Below are 23,687 nucleotides of genomic sequence, written 5' to 3'. Positions count from 1 at the left end.
GATATTGAATATAACTCCCTGAGCTATACAGTAAATCTGGTTGTTTATCTGTTTTGTATATAGTGGTGTGTGTATCTGTTAATCCCGTACTCCTTATTTACCCCTCCCCCTCCCCCTTTGGTAACCATAAGTTTGTTTTCTACATCTGTGAGTCTTTTTGTAAATAAGTTGACTTGTTTTTTTTTTTTAGATTCCACATACAAGTGATATCATATAATATTTCTTTCTCTGCCATTTACTTTTATTTGGTGGTTAAGAGCTTTGCGAGAAGACAGAACTCCCCCATCGTCTACAGAAGACAGTAAGGCCAAAATACTGGCTTTCCCTAAACTCTAGCAGCCAAGACACACGCCTGTGACCCAAGGATGTATGTGCCTCCTACTTCAAGTCAGGGGCAAGTGATGCAGAGAGTAAAGTTCACAGTTCATCTTGGTGACGGCAGTGGGGGCACCCAGGACCTAGAGGCGGCAGCACCACACATGCCAAAGAAGCACCAAGAACCAATGGTGGCCGTGCCAGCAGCATCCTAGCCAGATCACCCCTGTGGTAAAAACTTGACTTGGCTCGGGTCTCTGGGTGTCTCTTGGTTCCAGATCGTTCCCTAAGCCTGGTCCTCCAGGATTCCTATCAGCTCTGCGACCAGCGGAGTCACTTTTTCTCCCCCCAGAACTGCTCACTTGCTACCCCGTTCCCTTCCTCCCAAGGCCCAGAGGAAGGGGGGCCACATGCCCCCTGCGGAGTTGCCTGCACTCAGCCTGCACCAGGATTTCCGCATTTCCAAATCCCTTCTCTTCGAAAAGTCCACACACAGCTTCTCCCTGACGTAACACAACGTAACACATTTTCTTTCGGCTTTCCTGCAACTTTGGGAGAATCCTTTTTAGTGGAGAAGGTCCCAATGTTTTTGTTGTCAAGTTAATCCTCGGCCCACTCACACGGGCGGTACACACGTCCCAAGGCGAGTCCACCCCCCACAGCGCGGCTGCGGGCGAGGGAAGGCGCGGGGACAGGGGGACCAACCCTCGTCCCCCCGCGGCGGCCGGGCCCCGTCGAGGGTCGCGGGGCTTTCTTCTCACCACCGAAACCCCAACCACGGCCACGCTTACCTCCGAGGCCCGCAGGAGGCCTTAACAGCGGCGACGCTTTCTTGTCCGGACGACGCTACCGCTCGCAGGAGATGTGCCGTGTAAAACGCCGGGGACGCGCGGAGGAGGCCGGGTTCGGCGGCCCCGCACCAGCGGCCCCGCAGCCCGGAGGCCGCCGCCGCCCGGAGTCCGCCACCAGCCCCCGAGGTCGCGACCCCGCGCGTTAGGGGCGAGCCTGCGGGGAAGCGGCGGCGGCACAAAGGCGGGGCGGGCGGGGGGGCGCGCACCCCCGGCCCCCGGGCTCTGCGCTCACCCCACCAGCCCGCCCCGCCCGGAGCCCCCGCGCCGGCGCCTGCGGCCGCGGCCCGTGCGCCCAGAGGCCGGCCTTCCGCCCCCAACCCCGCGCGGCCCCGCCCCCGCGCCCCCTACCCCTCGCAGCCCCGCCCCCCCGCCCGGCAAGCCGGCCTCACGCCCCCGACCCCGCGCGGCCCCGCGCTGCCCCGCGACAGCCTCTGCGCACGGGCCCCGCGCCCCCGCCCTCCCGCTGGGCGGCTCACTCGGCCGCCGCGGGTCCGGGTGCCGCGAAGAGGCATCTACGCCAATGGCCTCCGGCCTACGCTGCCCCGAAGTGTTTAAGACATCTAAAAACTTCAACGAAAGTAATCACTGAAGTTCATAGAAACGCAAATGATAGCAGTAGCACTCCTACTATTAATTATCTATTGGACAAATATTTTAACATCTACTATGTGCCAGGCACTTAGTCTAGGCACTACGAAAACACTGGTAAACAAGACAGACAGCAACCCATACGGGACATGCAGTGAGAGATGAGAAACCATTAACAAATTGATTTCCGATAATGTTAAGTGACTGTGCAATAAAGAATGCCTGGAGAGGGTCTACATTAAATTCTCACAACTATTCTATGAAGCATAGAAACTATTGTAACTGCTGTTCTACAGATTAGGAAATCCAGGCATAAAAATGTTAAACTCCCAAGATGGGAAAACTGTTAAGAACCCTCCAAGGATTTGATCTTGGAGCCTCCTAGCACCACAGCCATGCTGTAAACCACTGTGTCATAGTGCCATCTGTATCCAGTCCTCTGGTCAACCTTTCTTAGGCAGCTCCATATTCTCCACTCCTAGAATTTCCAATACAATAAGGGACACTATTCCACTCTTTAATGCCCCTTATTCCCAAGGATAGACACGGACTCCTCCGTCCCTAGCCTCCCATTTCCTCTTTTGCACTTATAGGATGGCCAACATTCACACAAGTAACAAGAATGAGTCTCTGGTCCAACAAAGGACTCATATCAGGGGAAATTACTCTATTTCCCAAGTAGTTTCCTTCTTCCTGAATGGAGGTGATCAGAGCTTTCTGCTTAGATCCTCACATCCAACTGCAGTTCCAGCCCTGCTTGAATAGCACCTGGGGCTACAGTTGCCAGATTTAGCAAATAAAAATACAAGACATATAGTTAAATTTTATTTTCTCATGAACAATGAATAATTTTCAATGTATCTATATTTCAAACATTTCTTTCCCCAGAAAGATAAAGCGGTGCAAAATTCTGGCCAAATAGTTCATGGGACACACTTATACCAAATAATTACTTGTAGTTTATCAGAAATTCAAATTTTACTGAACATCCAGTATTTTCCTGGCAACTCTGTCTGTGGACCCTGTAAATAGGGAGCCTCAGCTTCCAGAACTGATGGTGACCATCTCAGGTGAGAGAAGCACAAAACCACTTAGGGCTGAGCCAGTCGGATTTCATGTCCTCCTCCTGCCTCCACCCTCAGCTCACAACAATGAGGAAAAAGCCTCTCCCCCTGTCTTGTTCAGATACCAACTCTATAGGGAAGTCATTCCCTGAGTCTAACTTTGATGCCTCATGTTGCACTCTCAGTCCAAGTATGTCTCACACAGTCCTTGGTGGACTGAGGGTAGATGAGATCATGTCCTCCTTGTAAGGTCTTTTCTGCACTACAAGAATATTAAATATCCCATATCTCCCCCGTCCTGCTCTTCCCCGGGCTCCCTAACCCTACTGCTTCCTGACTCTTAGTCCATTTCCTTCCCCTGCAAATGGGACTGCCCTCAATTGGACTGTAAAGCTATAAAAATTCTTTTGGAGGACAGTTTGGCAATATGTTTCAAAAGCTCTAAAACTGCGCACATGTTTTCACTCAACAATTCCATTCCTAGAAGATGGTGCTCAGAAAAGCATAAACATACAAAGATATAAGTGCAATGATATCTGTCTCAGCAATATTTATAACAAAAAATATTTTAATTCCAATAATAGAAGATTGGGGGGTTCATCTTTAGTTTTTTTTTTTTTTATTGAAATGGAGTCAATTTATAATGTTGTTAGTTTCCGGTGTACAGCATAGTGATTCAGTTATACATATGTATATGTTCCTTTTCATATTCTCTTTCATTTTAGGCCAATAAAATGTATTGAATATAGTTCCCTGTGCTGTACAGTAGGACCTTGTTGTTTATCTGTTTTGTATACAGTAGTTGGTATCTGTGAATCCCCAGCTCTCATTTTATCCCCCCCAACTCCTTTCCCCTCTGGTAACCATAAGTTTGTTTTCTATGTCTGTGAGTCTGTTAAGACTGTTTAAAATTAGTACATTTCTATAGTAGGCTACTATATGGATATTAAAATAATGCTTTAGAAGCCTACTTAATGTTACAATATAGTTTAATAAAGTGGAAAACAAAAGTTTTGAGCAATTTAGACAATATAATCCCATTTTTAGTTTTTAAAAATATGTATATATATATATATACATACAACTATATATATATATATACATACAAACACATACACAGAGGGAAACCAGACATAATTAACATAAAAATGTTAATAGTTATTTTCATTTCTTCTGGATGCAAAATTCACTGCAATTAACAGTGTTACTTTTGTAAATTGGAAAAGAAAATCAATGCGATTTTCAAGGCCCTCATTTATTGTGCCTTTAGAGTGATTTCCCTGCTTATCCTCTCCCTCTGGCAGCTTATTGCTAAGGGAGAGTTTATGAACAAGCAAGAATGGGCTTCCCAGGGAAAGTAAAATGATGCAGGCAAATGAAGGTGGCTTCAAGTAGAGAGAGTGGACAGTTTGCAAGAAACAAAAGCATCATCTTGGGAGTCCAGGGGCCAGATCAGCCCTTCTGATTGATCAGAGTCAGAGGCGAGAGATGTGGGTGCATTTCTACCCTAGGACCAGACGAGAAGATGACCAGCCAGCCAGGCTGCAGGTGAGAAGGAAGCTCAGGAGAGAATATCAGGGTCTCAGGGATCCCAGGAGAGAAGATGTGAGTCAGGAGAAAGGTGACTAGACAGATGCTTCCAGAACTAAAGCGGCACCGGGCAAGACTCAGCACCTGAACGGCCAAAACCAGACCACCTATTCCCTGCCCCGTTCCTACCCAGGTCAGGCCTCCCACCTGGAGCAAAGGCGCTCATGTCGTATCAGGGGCGATTTATGTGAAAGAGAAAGGTTTGCAGTGAGGATTCTGGGAGAAGGAGGAAGAGCGGTGTCTACAGGAATCTTAGGCACAGGAAGGCACCCCAGGCCTCAGGAGAGACCAGGAATTGCTCAGTCATCACACAAGACGGGCACAGCGCCTTCCCTCCTCAACCGCCCCTCAAGTGCATGTCTCTCCAGCTTTGCACATGCAAACAAGTCAGGTCAAGGCCATAAGAACAGGCCCCAGAAGCTGAGTTCTGAGCAGCATGTCAGAGCCCTGGGTCCTTGAGCTGGGCAGGCAGGGGCCCCTACACAGACCACACCGAGTGGGCCAGACCCCCGTGGCTGCAGCCCCCAGCTGCTCCCTCCTCCTTGAGAATCCCCAAGGATCGAACCCTTATCTCCAAGAACCTGAGGGGTCAAGGGCTCCAAAGGTGTCTCATGAGCCGCCTCACTGCCCCTGTGACCTCCTTGTTCCTCAGAGTGTAGACGAAAGGGTTGAACATGGGAGTGACAACTGTGTAGAAGAGGGCAAGGATCTGGTCCCTGTCCTGAGAGGAGCTTGCCCCTGGCCTCATATAGGCAATTGTCCCCGTCCCAAAAAAGCGCACAACCACAAATAGGTGGGAGGAACAGGTAGAGAAGATTTTCCGACGTCCCTGGGATGTCGCGACGCCAAGGATGGTGGCAAGGATACAGGCATAGGAGGCTACCGTCAGCGAGAAGGGCGTCAGGATAAAGGCTATGGTGACGACAAGATTGCCCACTTCGCCCCAGAAGGTGCTGGCGCTAGGCAGCCTCAGCACGGGCAGGGTGTCACACAGGAAGTGCTGGATCGTGTTGGCACCGTGGAAGGGCAAAGCGAAGATGCGGCAGGAGTGAATGGTGCCGGAGACGGTGCCATGAGGTAGGAGGCGCCCGCCTCGCCGGCGCACGCTCGCGGGCTCATCAGCGTGGAGCAGCGCGGCGGCCGGCAGGTGGCAGCTTAGCGGCCACGGGCCATGGCCGTGAGCAGGCAGCGCTCGGCGACGCCAAAGAGGGCGAAGAAGCGCAGCTGGGTGAAGCACTGGCAGGCGGGATGGTGGGGCAGGGGCAGAGGAGACCGGCCGGCACCCTGGGCACGATGGTCGTGGTGCAGAGGATCTCCACCACCGAGAAGTGGCGAAGGAAGAAGTACAGGGGCGAGCGCAGGGCGGCGTCCGCCAGCGTGAGGAGGAGGAGGAGCAAGTTGCCCAGCAGAGTGACAGGTAGACGCAGAGCACCCCCCAGAACAGAGGGCCCCGAAGGCAACCGGCACCTGAGAACCCTAGCAGAACAAACTCCGTCACTGCTGTGCCACTGCCACCCGCCATGTCCCCAACGTCAGGCTGGAAGAGGGAGCCGGGAGAGGGCTCAGACAGAGGGCTCGGGCAAAGACGGAGGCTCCGGAGGCAGCAGGAAAGGCGGGAATGGTCCACAGGAACATCCCAGTGATCAGGAGTGGGATGGGCCAGCACCCTGGCTGCTGGCAAGTCCCTCCCAGAAAACCCCTCTGGGCGGAAAGAAGGTAAGTGAAGGCGGGGAGGGACAGAGGCCAATGGCAGACCTTCCTGGAAGCTGGGAACTTGCAAGACACCAGGATGTTCACCCCCTCACCCAAGTTCTGGGTTTTGGGGGCGATGAGCTGGGACAGGCAGAACAGTTCCCTTTGAGAAACTGGTGGAGGACATGGGCAGAAAAGTGGGTGCACAGACAGAATAAATAAAACTGGCAGGGGGAGACTGGAAGAAAAATGGATCCAGCATGAGGCAGAAGAGCTGGAGTGAGAGCAAAAGCCAGAGAGGGAAAAAGAAGATGCAGTATTAAAGGCTTCAGAGAGAAGGCAGGTGGGGCTTGTACCTGTACATGGGTCCCCACGGCCGCCAGAATGCCCCTCCCAGCAGCACAAGAGGGAAGCTCAGTGTCCCCAAGAGCCCGATTCCCGAAGCAGAGGATGGGGAAGGAGGTGGGGGGGCGCTGAAGGAGGGGGAAGGAAGTGCTGTCTGGGAGAAGGAAGCAGTAACTGAGCCTCTCTGAGTTCCCTGCTGTCCGGCCTGGGGCATGGAGTCTGCACCCCAAGGACGACTGAGAGACCACAACGCAGAGGGGTCTGGGATGTACCCAGGTCCCTCAGCAAGGCCTGAGTGAAGCTGGGCTCAGAAACCGAGTGTTCCAACTCCCTGGCTAGTGTCTACCTGCTGAACTGCTCAGCCCACTGCCCCAGCCCTCTGCCCGTAGCCCATCCCCAGAATTAGTCCAGTGCCTGGAAAGCAGGGGAAGTACTTTTTTCAAAATCCTTTTGTAAAACAGTGCTAATGCTCAAAGAAGAGAAATTGCTGAAATAGCGACAGGTCTGACTTGTGGCAGAACCTCCCAACCCGGCCTGGGGGTTCAACCCACTCCCCAGCTGCTGAGGAAGGTGTTAGAAGTAGGAAAAAGGTCTCAGCTGGGGTAAATGATGTCACGGAGAGCAGGGGATGACAGAGGTGACCCAAGAGGATGCCTCAAGCCCTAATGGCTCAAAGAGTAAAGACCAGAGAGAAATTCCAGTCCTTAGAATTATGTGTATCACTTAGCCGGGAAGGAAGCCTTTTTCTTCCTCTATAGCAAACTTTAATGATCTCATGATTACAAGTCAACAATTCTTAGAACACTTAAGTCAGTATTATTGGAAAGTTCTTTGCCTTTTTTCATGAACACACTTAGATAGAAACTCAACATTATGGCAACAAGATACAGAAAAAGTATGACTTTAACCTAAATTTTGTATCTGATATGTAAATATTTCCGAACCTTTTTCATCTGTCTAAGCAAAGGCCTGTGCGAACCCCAAGTTTTGCATCCTCAAAGCACTTGTGTCATAGTTTCTTTCTCTTTTTAATTATTTTTTATTGAATTATAGTTGACATACAATATTATGTTACAGGTATATACAACATAGTGATTCACAATTTTTGAAGTTATACTGTGTGTATAGTTATTATAAAATATTGGCTATATTCCCTGAGCTGTGCAATATATCCTTGTGGCTTATTCTATACGCAACAGTTTGTACCTCTTAATCCCCTACCCCTGTGTTGCCCCTCCCCACTCCCCTCCTGCCCCTCCCCCTCCCTGTAACCACTAGTCTGTCGTCTGTGTCTGTGAGTCTGCTGGAAAGAAGCCTTCTTTGCCACAGGTTCACCTCCTGTTTAGAGTTCTGCGGAGACCCTCCTAATTCAAGGAAGTCTCTTGTTCATTTGGGTTATTTTCTTTTTTAGATTGCAGTAAGTTTATTTATTAAAAATTTCAAACAACTTATGTAGACAGCCCACCCTCAGGGAAAGGAAGCAAAACTCCCCACTCCTTAACTGTGGGCTCTGCACAGAACTTTCTGGAAAGAAAAAAAAGGGGGGAAATGAGTAACTTCACAGAGAAGCAGCCTGACAAACACCTCCTCAACCAGGTGATTAAAGTGAACATCAGCCGTGGCAAACCAGGTGACAGTGCGTGCCTTTGATCTGATGTGATGAGAACGGCACGTCACCTGTGTGGTCTTCCTTCTAAAACCCCCTAATTTTGGTCTAATTGTAAGAGAAACAACAGGCAAATTCCAAGACAGGAACTGGCTACGAAATATCTGACCAGGACTCCTCGCACACGTCAAGGTCCTCCAAAACGAGGAGCGCCTGAGAAACGAAGGAGCCGTAACAACTAAACGAGCCGAGTATCCTGCAAGAGAAGAAAGGTCATTAGGAGGAAACTGAGGAAATCTGAGTAAGTGTGGATTGTAGGTAACAATAATGTGCCAGTATTGGTTCACTAACTGGGACAAATGTATCAAATGTACTTTAAGTTGTGACTAATACAGAAAACCGGAGGTGGGGAGTATGAGAACTCTGTCATCTTCGCAGTTTTTCTGTAAATCTAAAACTATTCTAAAAGAAAATGTTTATTTTTAAAAGTTAATTGATGTGGGAAGATGTTCACAATGTATTACTAAGTGATAAAAGCAACGTAGAAAACAATTCTCAGTATAAAACATAAATTCAGATAAATAGGTGGCTGGACAGACAGGCAGACAACGTTAGATATGCACCAAAGTATCAGCAATAATACGCTCTGGGTGGGATGGGCTTGGAGTGTGTGTTGCATTCTTTTTGTTTTGTGGGGTTTTTTAATATGTGTTTGATCCATTGATCACACAATAGGAAAAATCATACATGAAACATTTAAAGAAAAAGATGGGACTTGTTTTAACATATTTTGGTGTTTTTAAATATCTGATTTATTTTCAACCAATTATGCCTACTTATGCCTTTGGAAATGTTTTTATCCACAGTTTAATTTTGCGGTTGGGTCAATAGTGAATGTTTCCAATTGTCAGCACACATCTGTCAAACGTATATGACATAGAAAAGCTGTGAGTGTAATCACACTGCACAGGGCAGGAAGAAGCTGTGAGTAGCACTTAGGTTGTTTCCAGAAGTACAGTGTTGAGCATTTCTGCAATTTCCACTTTAAAAATATAAATGAAAAACAAGAAGTAGGTGGAAGAAAGTTTGGGAAATGGATCCGAAAAAAAGCAGACCTTTTTCCTGAAGAGCAGTGTTAGTTCTGGGTTTGTTCAAAATAGGATCTCATCGCCCCCGTGTGGTGAGTCTCCAAATAGCCACTTTCAATGTCATCCCCTCTATTTCAGCTCTGGGTGAGGAGATGGTGAAAGGAAGGGGCCTTGAAGATCTTCTACTTGTCCAAACTCCAGTCTACAGACAAAAACTGGACACAACCCAAAGGCCCATCCACAGCTGAATGGATATATAATTTGTGGTATATCCACAAAATGGGATACTATTCAGCAATAAAATGAATGCCAAGTTGTTGATTTTCTTTAAGTAAAATTTCCTTCACCATTATGCATTAGCATTATACAAGAGGGGGATTATAACAATCTAAAATCTCACAAGGACCATTTTCCAGGGCCACTGATGACCTCTGGGGAAGGACTGAGTTTAAACAAAGTCCCTGATTGGGACGGGAGCTCAAAGTCCACTGCCTCTGTCCTACCGGTCAAACCCACTGACTGTCACCATCCCTGGCCACTGGGGGCCTCAGAGAAGAGGTCTGGGGACAAACCCTGAGTCAGGCGGGGATGAACTATTTCAGGAAGGCGTCTCCTGCACTGTGCTGCTGGAGCCTGAGTGGCCCCTGTGCCGCTGCCCAGCAGAAAAGTCCTGTGACAACCTCCTCACCCCCACCCCCTGGTTAAGACACATTCTTCTCGGTTTTTGGCTTGTATCTGGGGCAGAGGCAGGTTACCGTTTACAAAGCCCTGGGGGTGTGCCAGTGGCACCCAACCAGAACTTCCAGCTTGCATAAACCGAGCAGAACCTGAGGACTGAATCAGGCCAGGGCGGGCCGGCGTGAGTCAGCTCTGCTGGGCATTTGGCCCCCGCAAACTGTGATCAGAGACATAGCCCCCCTCCCCCTTCTCTCCCTTCTGAGATGGTCAGCACACACCATCCTCTTCAACTGGGCAGAGCGCCCCGAACTCAGGACACACTGGTGCCACCTGTTCCTTCGCCTCCCATAAAATCTGCTGAAGAGCTTGTGGGAGCTTGTGGGGGCTTGGGACCTGTGCCCTCTGGAGGGATTTCACAGATCCACTCCACCCGGCGAGGAGGAAACTGCCAAGTAGGAGACAGGGAGCAAAGTCCTACTGCGGGGCAAAAAGAGACGCGCGTCTGCAGCGGCCGGGCAGCGCGGAAAGGCCGGGCGCCAGGGAAGCGCCGCTCGCAGCCGGGCTGCCATGGACGCCCTGGTCCGGCTCCTGCAGCTGCTGGTGCTGCTCCTGACCCTGCCCCTGCACATCATGGCTCTGCTGGGCTTCTGGGAGCCCCTGTGCAAGAGCTATTTCCCCTACCTGATGGCCGTGCTGGCGGCTAAGACCAACTGCAAGATGGAGGGCAAGAAGCGGGAGCTCTTCAGCCAGATAAAGGGGCTTGCGGGGGCCTCGGGCAAGGTGGCCCTGCTGGAGCTGGGCTGCGGCACTGGTGCCAACTTCCAGTTCTACCCATCTGGCTGCAGGATCACCTGCCTGGACCCGAACCCCAACTTTGAGAAGTTCCTGACAAAAAGTATGGCCGAGAATAGACATCTCGAGTATGAACGGTTTGTGGTGGCTTTCGGAGAGGACATGAAGCAGCTGGCCGATGGCTCCATGGACGTGGTGGTCTGCACCTTGGTGCTCTGCTCAGTGCAGAGCCCGAGGAAGGTCCTGCAGGAGGTCCAGAGAGTGCTGAGGCCGGTGAGCAGAGTGGGAAGGGTGTGGGTGCGGGGCAGCAAATGTAGCATTGGCCACCCCAGTGTCCGGGGCACCCAGGACAGGGAATCTCGTGAACTAGTGCATCTGACACCCGTCCACCCCCATCTGCTGGTGAACACGGCTGGATGTGGAAGCCCACAAGAGAGCCACCCAGTGAAGTCGGGGAAGAGGGGAGGACACCTAAGGATGGGATGTTTACATTGAGATCCGAGGGATTAAGCAGGGGCTGGAGGGAGTGGGGCAACTGACAGTGTTCTAGGTAGAGATATTAGGGGAAGTAGAATCCGTAAGATTGGGAACTGGGTGTGGAGAGAAAGGAGTTTAGGATGGTTTCCAGGTTTTTGGCATGAGCAGCTGATGGAGGGAGGGACGGTAGAGGGAAATGCCTTTTGCAAGACAGGAGAAACCTGTTTTGAACTCTTTAGGTCTGAGGTGCCATGAGGCAGAGAGAACCCAGAGGCAGTTGGAAGTCCAGATCTGGAAGTCAGAAAAAGAGGGAGCCTGGAGATACAGATTTGGAAGTCACCAGCTTTAGCTGGTAAATTCCAAGCACAGAGGTCTATGAGATCACCTAGGGAAGGCACAGCGAGGAGCGAAGAGCTGGAGGAACCCCAGTTTAATCAGAAGCCCAGTGCAAGTTTTCCCCGAAATGCTGGCTGAGATGTCCAGGACACGTGTGTCTGGCTCTCGGGAGGGGGCTCTGGGCAAGCATCTCTGTACCCAGTGAGACCTCTGCTCCTGGTTCTCCGCCTGCCCATCTGTCTGCCCTCGGTTACGCTGTCCTTCTGGCCGCCCTTTGAGAATGTCTCACCAGTCGTCCCCACTCAGTCACGGGAGGCTCGTCACACTCGCTCTGGGCGGGCAGCCGGAGCCGGGGCGCAGGAGGCGTCACGGAGCAGGACGGGTTTGCTCCCCGAACTTGAAGACCAGCACCTCCCTCTTCACCGAGAGGTTTCGGGCAGGCGTGGCCGGCAGGGACGGAGGTGAGGTTAGAGGCAGGCGGTGGGTGGAGCAGGTGAGTGACACGCTCTTCTCTCCCAGGGAGGATTGTTCTTTTTCTGGGAGCACGTGGCTGAGCCGCGTGGGAGCTGGGCCTTCCTGTGGCAGCAAGTTGCAGAGCCCACCTGGAAACACATCGGGGATGGCTGCCGCCTCACCAGAGAGACCTGGAAGGATCTGGAAAGTGCCCAGTTCTCCGAACTCCAAATGGAACGACAGCCCCCTCCCTTCAAGTGGTTGCCTGTTGGGCCGCACATCATGGGGAAGGCCGTGAAGTAAGCTTTCCCCAAATCCTGCCTGCTGTCGGAATGATCCCACCCATCTGCTGAGTCTGCCTTCTCCTGAGAGGATCTGGGCAGAGAGAAGCTATCCCCCCACCACCCCTCCCCCACCCCACCCCTCCCCCCCACCTCTGCCAGGGGACTCTCCAACCCTTCCCTCTTCAGTGGAAAAGCGCTATTGCTCCCCTGACCGCGGGGAGGGAGCAGTGACACCCTGCCGTACCCCTAGCTGCAAATTCCTGGACTGGGTCTCCCAGTTTTTGCCCAACCACCCCAGGACAGCTGCCCTTTCCTCTTTCTGAGACCACACTCAAGTGCCCCAGGACCTGGTCACACAAGTCATGATACGTGTGTCTGTGCCAGGCCCCCAGCACTCCCTCCCATCACCACCTTTGTCCTGAGCTGTGTGCGTGCAGAGAAAATCTGCCCTCTCCTGCAGACCCTGGGCAGGAGGCGGCCAGACTCAGTAAAGGAGCCAGGTTTTGTCCTCAAGTATTTTTTAATAAATAGACAAAATCTGCTAGATTGGATCAGCCAACTAAGGTCAGAGGAGAGGGGAAGCTAGGGAGGGAAGAGCCCCTGAGTCAGCGACATAACCTCCTCCCCACCCTCTGGGCTTAAGGCACTTTTGGGGAGATAGGTCCTTGGGGTTCCATTATACAGGGTGAATGGGAGAGGGAAGGATTAGGGTCCCCTTCCCCACTTTTGCATCAGAACATCGCTGCCCTCCTCACCCTCCCCCATGACCCATCCCTGATTTCCCCTCTCACCTAACAGCATCCTAAGGGGATGTTTGGGGGGTGGTCCTCATGGGGGTAGAGGTCTGTGCCCTGAGGAAGCAGATCCTGCCAAATTCTGATGGGACACCAGCGACCGGGTCCCCCCTCTTCACCCCCAGGAGCCGTCTCTGGGGAAGGGGTGGCGGGGGCCCCAGGGCCAGCTGGGACAAAGGAGGCTAGGCAGTGCTTGGCACAGGGTGGCCATCGGGGCCCAGCTCGGGCTGCCCATCCCCAGCCAGGATGGGGTGCGCGTCGGGGCCCTCCCGCCGGGGGCTGCCCCAGTTGTTCCTCAGGATCGTGCCCGTCTTCTCCTCCTTGAACTGCTGCCGGTCTTCCCGCGGGATCTTCACCGCGTGGTACTGGGGCACTGCGGCTTCGGGGTACCGCGCTCGCTTGAAGAATCCCATCTGGAAGGACACCAGGCCAGACGTGAGGAGCCTGCGGGGCTGAGGTCCCTGGGGCAGGTGCTCAGCACAGCCAGCTGCCTGCCTCCAAGGTCCCTGAGACAGAAAGGACCAACGGCAGCAGGAAGGAGACAGGCTGGGCGGCAGCCAGCACAGCAAGCAGCCCCAATGAGGGCCACCATCCATGCTGGGTCCCCAGGTACTCATTCACAGCAAGAGAAAGACCAGGAGAGGGCCTGAGGTGCAGGACCAAGGACATCTCCCTTGGCACCTGAAAGAGGGGCTTGAAGGTAGAACATCAGGACCGCTGACCCCAAAGGTTCCCACGCCCTCCCAAGCTTTTAAGAGGCCCAGTAGCATCCCCAGGAACACAAACGAGTTCGGAGGGAAAACATGGCTTCCGAGACCCGTGGAAGCTCCGGAATAATTCCTCTTCAAGCCTGTGTGCTCGTGCGCTGGGAGCACCCCCCTCGGGCTGGGCCCTCCCCTCTGTGAATAAAATGGCCCGGCCCCTCCCTGAGTCATGAACATGCTGGCCCTTCCACACCAAGATGGAAACGTGCCCCGTGCACACTCACGCTCAGGACTGCTCACACTCAGGACGGCCCAAGACTCCTACATGCTCAGACTGCACGGCACCTCCTTGCACGACGGCCTGCACACTCATGCCCCCAGAGGACAAGCACGGCACCTCCCTGTACTCCCACATGCTCACAGCCCAGGAGCCCACCCAACCCTGGTGCGTGCCCCCGGCTGCGTATACGCCCCCTCATGACCTCACCCTGGTAAGTCCCTCCCACCCCAGCTCCTAGAACTCACGCGGCCCCCGTGCAATCTCATTTCTTCACCCCGCACATCCCTGGTCCCGTGACTACTGGGAGTATCTCACACTCACACACACACATCCCCACACACGCACACACACATTTACACACACACATGCTCACACACAATTACCCCACAGTCCCTGGACCCCCGGCTTCCATGGCCGAGGGCTGCACAGCCAGACGGGCCCGGTGATAGTCGGTGGGAAAAGATGAGCTCTGGCTGCTCCGATGGAAGAAGCCACACTGGGATGTAAGGGAGGAGGGGAGCAGAAGAGGAGGAGGATGGGAAGACTGGAGAAAGATGGGGGCCCCCATTTCTGCTCGGTCCCCCTTCCATGCGAGCAGGGAGCAGAGAGCCAGTTTCTCCCAGGCATCAATCTCCCCTAAAAAGAGCTGGCAAGGTTCCCAACAGTCTGGACGCCCAGAGGCCTGGTCCACTGATGACACGCATTTGCCAGAGCATGTGCTTGGTCTATGGTCCCAGGGAGGAGGGGAGGGGCAGTTCCCCATAAAGCCCCAAGGGCGTGCATGGTTCCGCAAATGTAGCATATGGTTCAGGGGATGACCGCAGGTGACGGGTGTGACTGTACGGACATGTGCTCGTATGTGCTCTCAGTGGAGCCCCAGATGCAAACGTGGTTCTGGCTACACTCTGTGTACGAGCACGGTTCCCCGTGGAGCCTGGAATGTGCAGGTTCCGAGTTCAGTCCTGGAGACAGTTCCCTGGAGGCAGTTCTCCACACTGGTTGGCTTCCTTGGCCACAGCTTCCTTCCTAGCCTTACTTGCCATGCTCTAGTTAAATCAGCCCACATTTCCCTGCCTCCATGGCTTTGCCTCCCATGGTCCTTTTGAAAGGCGCAGACCCACCCACTCACCTCCCCACATCCAGACCCTGCTACCCCACCTGCTAAGGCCCAGCTCCAGGCCCCCGGCTCTCAAGCTCTCCCCCCTTGAATTCCCCCTGCACTCTCCTGACTTAGTACCTCTGCCTTGTGCTTGACCACAGGCTCCCCTCCCCCACGAGACTATAAAACCTCTGACAAGATCTGCGCCTGCCTTATCTCCGAACCTTCCAGGGCTCGACAGGGTCCCTGGTACGTGCAGGGTAAGGGCTCAGTGCAGATCTGCTGAAGAAATGGGAGTGTGGGTGAGAGAACCACACCTGGAGAGGCCACCTGCCTGACAAGGAGCCCAGCCCCCGCCGGCCTCCCCCTCCCCAAGCCTCACCTTCCACATGAGCAACACCAGTAGCGCCAACACCAGCAGCCCGGCCAGGACAGCCAGGAGGATGACCCACCAGGGGACTCCTTCTGCCACCACCGCCACGGGGTCCAAGTATACCATCACTGGGATCTGGGGAGGGAGGGGTTCGCAGAACGAGGGCGGGAGCGTCAGGAGAGAAGAGAAGCCCCGGCCCCTCCTCCCCAGCCCTGCAGCTCACCACCAGTGGAGGCGTCTCTGAGCAGCAGGTTCTTGATGGAGGACTTCACGGTGATGTTGGCTCGAACAATCACCTCCAGGGACTTCACAGCTGAGTACTCCTAAGGGAGCAGGGAAGGAGACCCTCCTCCTGAATGCCTAAGGCCCCCCTCCCCCAGCTTCTGAAGCTGTAAATGGAAGAGGGTGTTTCCTCCTGTCTTGGGCTGTGTGTGCTGCATTTGGACACAGAGGAGGTGGGAGGAGAAGTGAGTCCCCGAGGGGCTGTTGGGGAAGAGGACGCCCAGCCCGGTGCCCCGGCCGTGCTCTCACCTCCAGGAAGGTGCTGTTCCAGAGGCGGCCCCAGACGTGCAGCACAGCCGCGCGGTCAAAACTGTAGAGAGGGCAGCTGAACACCATGCAGTTGGCCGTGCCCTGGGCGCAGTCCTGGGGACAAGGACAGGAGAGGCTCTGAGCCGCGTGGCCCCACCCCACGGAGCTGCTCAGGGCCCAGCACCCTCACGGTCGTGCTCACACAGACACTGAGTCTGCCCAGAGCCTTCCCTCCATCCCTCCCTGAGCCCCCCTTTCCCTTGGCTCCTCATTCAATATCTATCCCATTTTCCTTACTTGGCTTCAAACCCCCTTCCTCCAGGAAGTCTTCCCAAACTAACCCTTGGTCCAAAACAGCAGCCTACCCCAAATCTGGGCTATTCGGTGTTGAGATGCATGGGGAGCAGGGAGGACAGCAACAGGCAGAGCAGCTTCTCCAGGTGCCGCTTCTGCTACCTAATGACGGTCCCATTTACTGAGCATCTACTATCTGCGAGGTACTTGCCCCACTTAAATGTGCTACTGTCCTGCAATGTGCATATTACCATCATCTCCATCTTTCAAACTAGGAAATTCAAGTTCAAAGAAGCCAGGTGACCTCCCTCAGGTCACACAGCTAACAAAGCTGCTAAGAGGTGGAGCAGATATTTGAACCCAGGTCCAGAGTGGGCAAAGCCGCATTCCTCTGCTAAGCCCAAACTCACTGAAGGAGGATGAGGCTGCCCCAGAGCCGCTGGGGGGCAGCGGACTTAGGCCCTGCTCCTTCCAGGCCTGACTTAAATCCATTTGGCCCAATCCCACTTAATGGCCTGTTTGCCTAAGATTAATGTTCTATTTATCACACTTCGTATACAGAAGACTGGCTTTGACAGTGTTTGAACTCTTTGCATCATCCTTTATTTTGCCACTTTGGAGCAATTCAAGAATCCTTGGTCAATTTGTCTAAATGCCATTTTTAGTAAAAGAATCCATTTCAAAGTTCTTATCAGAAAGGGAGGGCTTTCCGAGGAAACCAGTCACATGGGGAAGGCCAGGACTAGCCACATATCAGGGAAACAGCGACGACACAAGCTCTTACTATTCCTGAGGCGCCTTCGTTTGCTTCAGGTCATGCTCTCAGGGGAGCAGGGACGCTGAGGAAGCCCCGAGAGGGATGGGGTGTGACAGTGGAACTCCCTCCCAGACAGCTGACACCAGAGCTGGCCCCGCCGCTTACCTCCCCCTGCAAAGGCCTCTTTGACTCTTCTTGCCTCTATTGCCCTTCCTTCCACACCTGAGATTCACCCACTTGCCACCAGACCAAGTACCCTGCTGACCTGTGTCCCCTGCTCACTCTCCCTGCCAGCACCGCCCTGCAAGGGACAGCACAGAGCATGCGCTAATCTGCTCAGTAAGTCTGCCTGTGGAACAAAGCTAGGTGACACAAGTAGGAGAAGGGGGGCAACACTGCTCAAAAAGGAGAGACAATAAATCACGTGAATTAGAACTGTCGGAAACCTAAAGCGTCCTTGACATTGTGAAAATCAAGCAGGTTTCCTTATGCAAATTGACTTTTTGTCGAAAAAGAATTCAAAAGAACAACAAACAGATCTCAGAGGTGGCTAAGACCATCCCACCTCTATAAACCGTGATCTTTCATCCACAAGATGAAAAGGCTATAGGTAAGCGCCTGCCCTGGAGTAAGCACCTGGTGAGCGTGGAGGGGTGGGACTTTGGCGTCCGCAGCTGCCTCACAGGCGTGTTGTGCACTGTCCTGTCAACTTGCCCAGGTGTCAGACCATCGCACCTCCCCACGCGCCACCCACCGTCCTGACGCACCATTCCCTCCCCACCACCCGCATCCTCTATCATACCACGCGCCCCCTCCCCCATTCTGGCTGCACCAAGTTTGCCCTGCCCGCACCAGGGTGACATTTTTCTTCTTCTCAGCAGAGGACACTGGCCACCAGGACGTGCTGGGCTCCGGCTGCTCACGAGGCTCCGGCTGCTCCGGCTGCCCCAGCTCCCGCCGCCTCCTGTCCCTGCTGTCCACATCCTGAGGTGGGGAGGGGGCCCAGTGAGGGTCCCTCCAAACGCAGCAGTCCTGAGATGGCATCTCCTACCCACCACCTTCCTCCGGGCCCCCCACCTATCCACACACCCCCAGCCCACAGCATCCTTTCCCAAGTCTACCTCCCACCCTGCTTCAGCAGCCCTGCCCACCCGGCCTAAGACTCACCAGGTAGAGGGCGTTGGGCCTGGGGGAACAGAGCCCCTTCTGCCCGGGCCCCTGCCCGCCCTCCAGCTCGACCCGCATGGGGTACAGCAGCCACTTCCCGTTGGCAATCTCGTGGGGCCACATGATGTTGAGGAAGGCAGAGCCCAGGGTGTTGAGTGACTGGCCTTGGTTGGAGACCTGTGGGCACAAGCAAGCGTGAGGGCCACTAAATCCCTGGGGATGGAGAGCACGCGGGCTGCGGGGAGGCCTCGGAGAGCAGAGTCTCCACAAAGACCCAGGATCCTAGATCCAGGCGCCAGTCTCTGCCCGCCCCAAGGCCAGGAAAACCTAGAGATGCCACTAGAGGTGTGGGAAGGCCCCAGCCGCGCCGGGGCAGAGTCCGGGAGAGAGACAGCAGCCCTGCCCCCGAGTCCCCGGCCCCCAGCTGAGGCCCTAGGCAGAGCAGCTGCCCTGGGCCCTCATGGGCCCCCCAGACCAGCAGGTGAGACGGCCATCTGAGGCCCCAGCACAAACACCTGCCCACAGCCAAGGCCCAGGGGCTGAGCGAGGCCTCGAACTCGCTAGACCACCATGCGGCCACATGGGAGAAGAGCCACAGCTCCTGGGGCAGACCTCAGCCCCTCCTCTGTGCCAAGAAGGAGGGGCCTCACCAGGACACTCACCGTGACCTCGTACTTGACCTTGCTGCCCACATCCCGCTCAGACCGCATGGCACTCTCACCCCGCACCACGCCGGAGAAGAAGAGCTGCTGGGGAATGGCCACCCTGGTGAGGAGGGGTCAAAACGGGGGCTCAGGAGGCCTGGGGCCTGATGGAGGGTGAGGTAGAGCCCAGGCCTGGGTTTGGCAGTAGCAGTGCCCACCCCTCTGGCGGCGGTGCCCCCCTGGGCAGGGCTTACCCCGTGATGGACAGCGGCAGCTCGATGAAGACACGAGCTCGGGCAGAGACCGGACGCAGGTCCTGCTCGCTGATCCTGGCATGTGGCAGGGCAGGCGTGGGCAGCGGGCACAGACGCCACCCCAAGGGGTCAGGTGAGCACAGTGAAGCCCCTTCTAGGTGGACTTCCAGCCAACTTCCCCCACCATCACCCACCCTGGCCCCACCAGCCTTACGTGGCTAACAGCAGCTCCACCTCTAGCTCTGTGGTCTCAATGGTGATCCCTGAGGTGCTAAGGATGAGGTAGAAGGTGACCTGGAGCAAGGACGGAGCAGGATGAGAGTCCAGAAGGGCGAGGGGCTTGAGGAATGATCGGGGGATAGAGAGCCCCCTGGATAGGGACAAGGGCAGATGTGCCAACCTGGGCGCCTCTCTTCATGGGGTTCCCAAGCTCACACTCGACGTGGGAGGCGTTGTCATTGGACAGGCACAGTGGCTTCTCCTGGAGTAGGGAGAGAAGGAGAGGTCAGCTTGGGTTGCTGGAGCCCCTGAACACCCCACGCCTACCCTGCCCAGGTCCTCACCGCAGAGTCTAGGGCTTAGACTCCTGAGTAGTGCAGAGAGGCAGGGAGGGTGACCAGGAGCTGGGCCTCGTGAGCGTCATCCCCATCGGCCTGGGGCTGGGCTGGGTCCGAGGGCAGATTGCTGACCTTCAGCTCCAGGCCGATGACTGGCTGCCCACTCAGTGCAAACAGGGCTGTCGTCCCATCTGCGTCCCTGGAGGGTCAGATCCCACTCACTCTAAGATCTGAACACCTCCCCCGGCCTCCCCCCTCTCCTGCCTCCTTCCCCCAGGGCATGCCCCCTCTCCTCCCGCCTGGGTCCCCCAAATCTCAGGCTTAGGAGAATCAAGACTTGGAGTCAGGGGACCTCCATTCTGGTCCCAGCTCCACCACTACCCGACCTTGGGCAAGTAACCTAACCTCTCTAGGCCTCCATTTTCCATTTATAAAGTGGGATTTACAAGAATTCCTATCTCACAGGGTCGTGAAGACTATAAAGAGAGATATATGACATGTGAACTGTATGTTTGTATATATATATATATATGTATATATGTATATATATAGTGAAGGCCTGTCATTCCTTGCCAGGGGAGCCCCTGTGGGTCCACCACTGCCCTCATCTGCAAACTTGTGAATTATCAGCAGGTCCCCCCAGCCTTCCGCTTTCTCCCTGCAGACTGGCGCTCCTGAGGGGACTTCCTTCCGATCCTGGAGCTCTTGCCTTCCCACCCCGCCTGCTCCCTTGCTCCGCCTCACATGGGCAGAGGCTGAAACTCGGTGTCACTGATGCGGGTGCAGAAACGCGCGTGGACCAGCCGCAGGTTGCTCTGAGACATCTTATCTTCCCCACAGCCTCGCTTCAGGAAGTGGATCTGAGGAGAGATTCGAGGAGGGTCATTGCTAGGGGGTGAATGTGCCTTGCCTAGGTGGGGTAGAGGATCACAGGGGTAAACAGCCTGTGTTCAATTCAAAGACCTGCGGCTTCCCAGCTGTGTGATATCGAGCTGGTCACTCAACCACTTGCCAGGGGCCTCATCAGCAAAATGATGGGAGTATTACGATGTCGCAGTAGAGGCTAGCAGGCTAGTCCAGAGCAAGGCCATATTTCCTCGGCCTTTCTCCTGTGTAACTGAGCCCCAGACTCAGAACGCGAAGCGAAGAGCGCCACTGCCAGACCGGCCGTGAAACCCATGCAAGGAGCTCCACGCTCCCCTCCAGCAGGCTGGGATAGAGGTGGCCTTGGAGACCACATTTGAAGACGGCAGAGCCCCACAACCCTGGGCCCCTGAGTGCCTGCCTGCCCCTCCGACTAGCAACTCATGGTCACGTGGGCCAGGTTTCATCTGGGGTCCCCCCTGTTACAGCATCTAGAAACAGGAGGAAATACCGGGGTAACCGGTGAAAGGGTCTCGTGCACTGTGAGTGCGTGTCACTGGCGAGGGGCCACGGCTCCTCTTCCTGGGCTAAGCTGGAACCCAGGCTCACCTCCGTCCGCTGGGTGCTGGGGGGGTGGGCATTGAGGATGGGGGCCGCTGGGGGCAGCCCCTGGCCAGGAGCCTGTCGCCGGAGCCGGGGGGTCGGGAGACTATAGGACAGGGTCACCACAATGGCCCGAAGGTTGTCTTTGACATTCTCCTGGGAAGGGAAAACACAGACGTGGATACAAGAACAACCCCCAGCCCCAGCCCTGCCCAAAGCCCCAGCCAGACCTGAGACAGATCCTGAAATTCGGAAAGAGGCTCAGGGAGGTGCAGGAGAGAGGTGGAGAACTGGGCAAGGAGGAGGGAGACCGACTGGGGTGGAGAAGGGAGGAGAGCAGGGCTTTGAGAACCAGACGTGAAGACACAACCTGCTGTCACCTTCTCCAGGGAGGACAGAGCTTAACAGGAGACGCAAGAAGGCAGCAGTTGGGGGATGGGGGTGGTCAGCGTCTTTGTTTCAGCTCTGTGGGACTCGGGAGTGTAAGTCCTGCAGGCTACCAAACCTGGGTGATTGGGGGCCCAATCCTGGAATGGCAGCTATAAAAGCTGGGGCACTAGTTGTGTGGACAAAGTCCTTCCAGTGACTTGCTTGGTTTTACTGTTGGAGCGAGCTAGAAGGAGAAGGCAGGGCTCTGGGGAGGGTCACAGCTGGCCCCAGGGTGTGTGCTAAGTAGATGCTGGGCCCCAGGCAGCCCTTTGCAAAGTCTGCAACCAAACCCCTTCCAGGCAAGTGGAAGCGGGAAGATGGCATTTCTACCTGCAACCTCTGAGCTGGGGCCTTGGGGAGTAGCCCAGGGGGTGCTGGTGCTCCCACTGGTTCCGTTTGCCACACTCCTGTGGGACTGGTGGACACAGGCCCTGCTGACTTTCAGAGCGCAGTGACCTGGAGCTCACCCCTTGGATGGAAGCCTTAAAGTTGAGGGGGGTGCGAGTTGTTCAGTTTAGACCCCTCGCTCCACAGGGAGAAGCTGGGAGTTGGGGGTCCCCTCAATTGCAGGGCACTGCGCTGGGGGTGGGGTTTATGGTGGGGATGTGCCTTTCCTACCCCTTCTGATGTGGGTGTTTTCTGTTACCCGATCTGTAGGAAACACTCAGCCAGGCTCTGGGTTTCTCTCAGAGGCAATTGCTCCATAAATAGCCGTGTACTCAGTGCCTCTGTGGTAGAAGGGACATTCAGGAGCCTCTAAGTTACCATCTTTGTCCTTCTAACTTCTTTCTTGAACTCCAGACCCGTATCTCCAACTGTGCTTTTGACAGCTCTATTCGGACATGTAATAGCTCCTCAAACCTCACTTGTCGAGGTAAAGCTCGCCCTTGCTTTCCCGCCCCTAAAGCCTGCACCTCCCGTGGTGCCCCTCTTCAGTGACCAGAAATCCCACGTGTTACCAAGTCCAAACTCGTTCTGCTCGCCGCACGACAGGCCAATAAAACGGGAGATAAAGTGTTGGGGCAAAGAATAACGGCTTTATTCGGAAAGCTGGCCGACCAAGAGGTTGGCCGACTAATGTCTTGGAGAACCAGCCTACTCCAGTCAGAATACAGTTTCCTTTTATACAGAAAAACAAGGGAGGCGGTGTGGTTGTTGCAAAGTTCTCACTGCAGGAAGTCTTTATTCCTGCAGCTGTCCATGTGGGTCAGGCCATGGTGTCCCTGTAAACCTCCAACAAAACAAAGGTTATTTTCTGTTTTGCAACTTACCATCTCTACATAAATGCAGAAGTGCTAACATCCTTAAAGGTCTGAGTCCCGAGAATAGGCTCTCCTGTACATTTCAGCCTAAAGGTAACACTGTTTTACAAAAGGTGCACAGCTAGCAAGACTAAGCCTGGAAAACAGGGCACAGTGGTGAAAGCCACAGGAACAGAGCCAATATGGTGTCAGATTTGTTCTTTTCCGTTACAGAGGGACACGGTGACAGCCTCCTGGTGATTGGCCGGAGAGGCCACAGTGGTCACAGGGAGGCATTACGATGCCCCACGGGCGGTTATAAAAGCCGGCGCCGCTACCAAGGTGAGCCATAGCAGAGGTGGCCTTTCTGGTTCTCCTGCTACTTGTGGCCACGTCCTCGACCACCTTCTCCATGCCCACCTCTGACACACTCCATGCCCACTCCTATTGCCCCGGGTCCCTCACCCACACCGAGCACTCTACTCTAGTGCCAGGGTCCACTTTCGGGCCCCTCTGCGGGCCAGCAAGCCCGCGTACCCGCACCCGGCGCCCCCTGTACCGGCATGGGCTGGCCTGGCTCCTCTCCTTCTGGTTCCAGCCCCGCGGTGGGGGGTCGGGCTCCGACAACAGGAGCACAGTGGACCCCTGCCCATGCTGGGACTGTCCCTCCCAGGCCTCTGGTGTCACAACACAGCTTCCAACCAGCCAGCCAAGCAACCACGCAGAGACATCTGACAGAGGGCAGCCGCTGACTCCTGTGCCGCACTCCCCAGGACCTCCTCCAGCTGAGCCGTGGGTATCCGGCCCCAAGCCTCATGTGGACGCACCACAAGTCCACTTATGCCTCTGGCCGTCGGCACCTCTGCCGGTCCCGGGTCAGCCGGCAGGAAGAGGCTGCTACATAGTGGAAGAGGAAGACATCCTGCCGGTCCTCACG

General features: G+C 54.8%; 2 protein-coding genes and 1 pseudogene across 2 annotated transcripts; 1 reads left to right on the top strand and 2 right to left on the bottom strand.

Moving 5' to 3' along the window:
• Positions 1–4,997: 4,997 nt before the first annotated feature.
• Positions 4,998–5,930, bottom strand: LOC102523146 (annotated as a pseudogene).
• A 4,017-nt stretch (positions 5,931–9,947) lies between these two features.
• Positions 9,948–12,703, top strand: LOC116667621 (methyltransferase-like protein 7B). Its single transcript, XM_032493125.1, has 2 exons — positions 9,948–10,882; positions 11,942–12,703. Exons 1-2 carry the CDS (start codon positions 10,385–10,387, stop codon positions 12,176–12,178), a joined length of 735 nt encoding a protein of 244 aa, XP_032349016.1. The 5' UTR covers positions 9,948–10,384; the 3' UTR covers positions 12,179–12,703.
• LOC116667835 (integrin alpha-7-like) lies at positions 12,661–23,164 on the bottom strand. Its single transcript, XM_032493882.1, is given in 14 exon segments — positions 12,661–13,366; positions 15,419–15,549; positions 15,639–15,732; positions 15,941–16,054; positions 17,844–17,975; positions 18,159–18,335; positions 18,821–18,923; positions 19,057–19,131; positions 19,271–19,350; positions 19,457–19,537; positions 19,620–19,812; positions 20,358–20,473; positions 21,087–21,236; positions 23,051–23,164. Coding segments are annotated over 14 exon segments (1,791 nt in total). The 3' UTR covers positions 12,661–13,135.
• Between the last annotated feature and the right edge of the window lie 523 nt (positions 23,165–23,687).

This window comes from Camelus ferus, chromosome 12 (genome assembly GCF_009834535.1).
Source record: "Camelus ferus isolate YT-003-E chromosome 12, BCGSAC_Cfer_1.0, whole genome shotgun sequence".
NCBI classification, from domain to species: domain Eukaryota; kingdom Metazoa; phylum Chordata; class Mammalia; order Artiodactyla; family Camelidae; genus Camelus; species Camelus ferus.
This window is presented reverse-complemented; position numbering and strand designations above follow the sequence as displayed.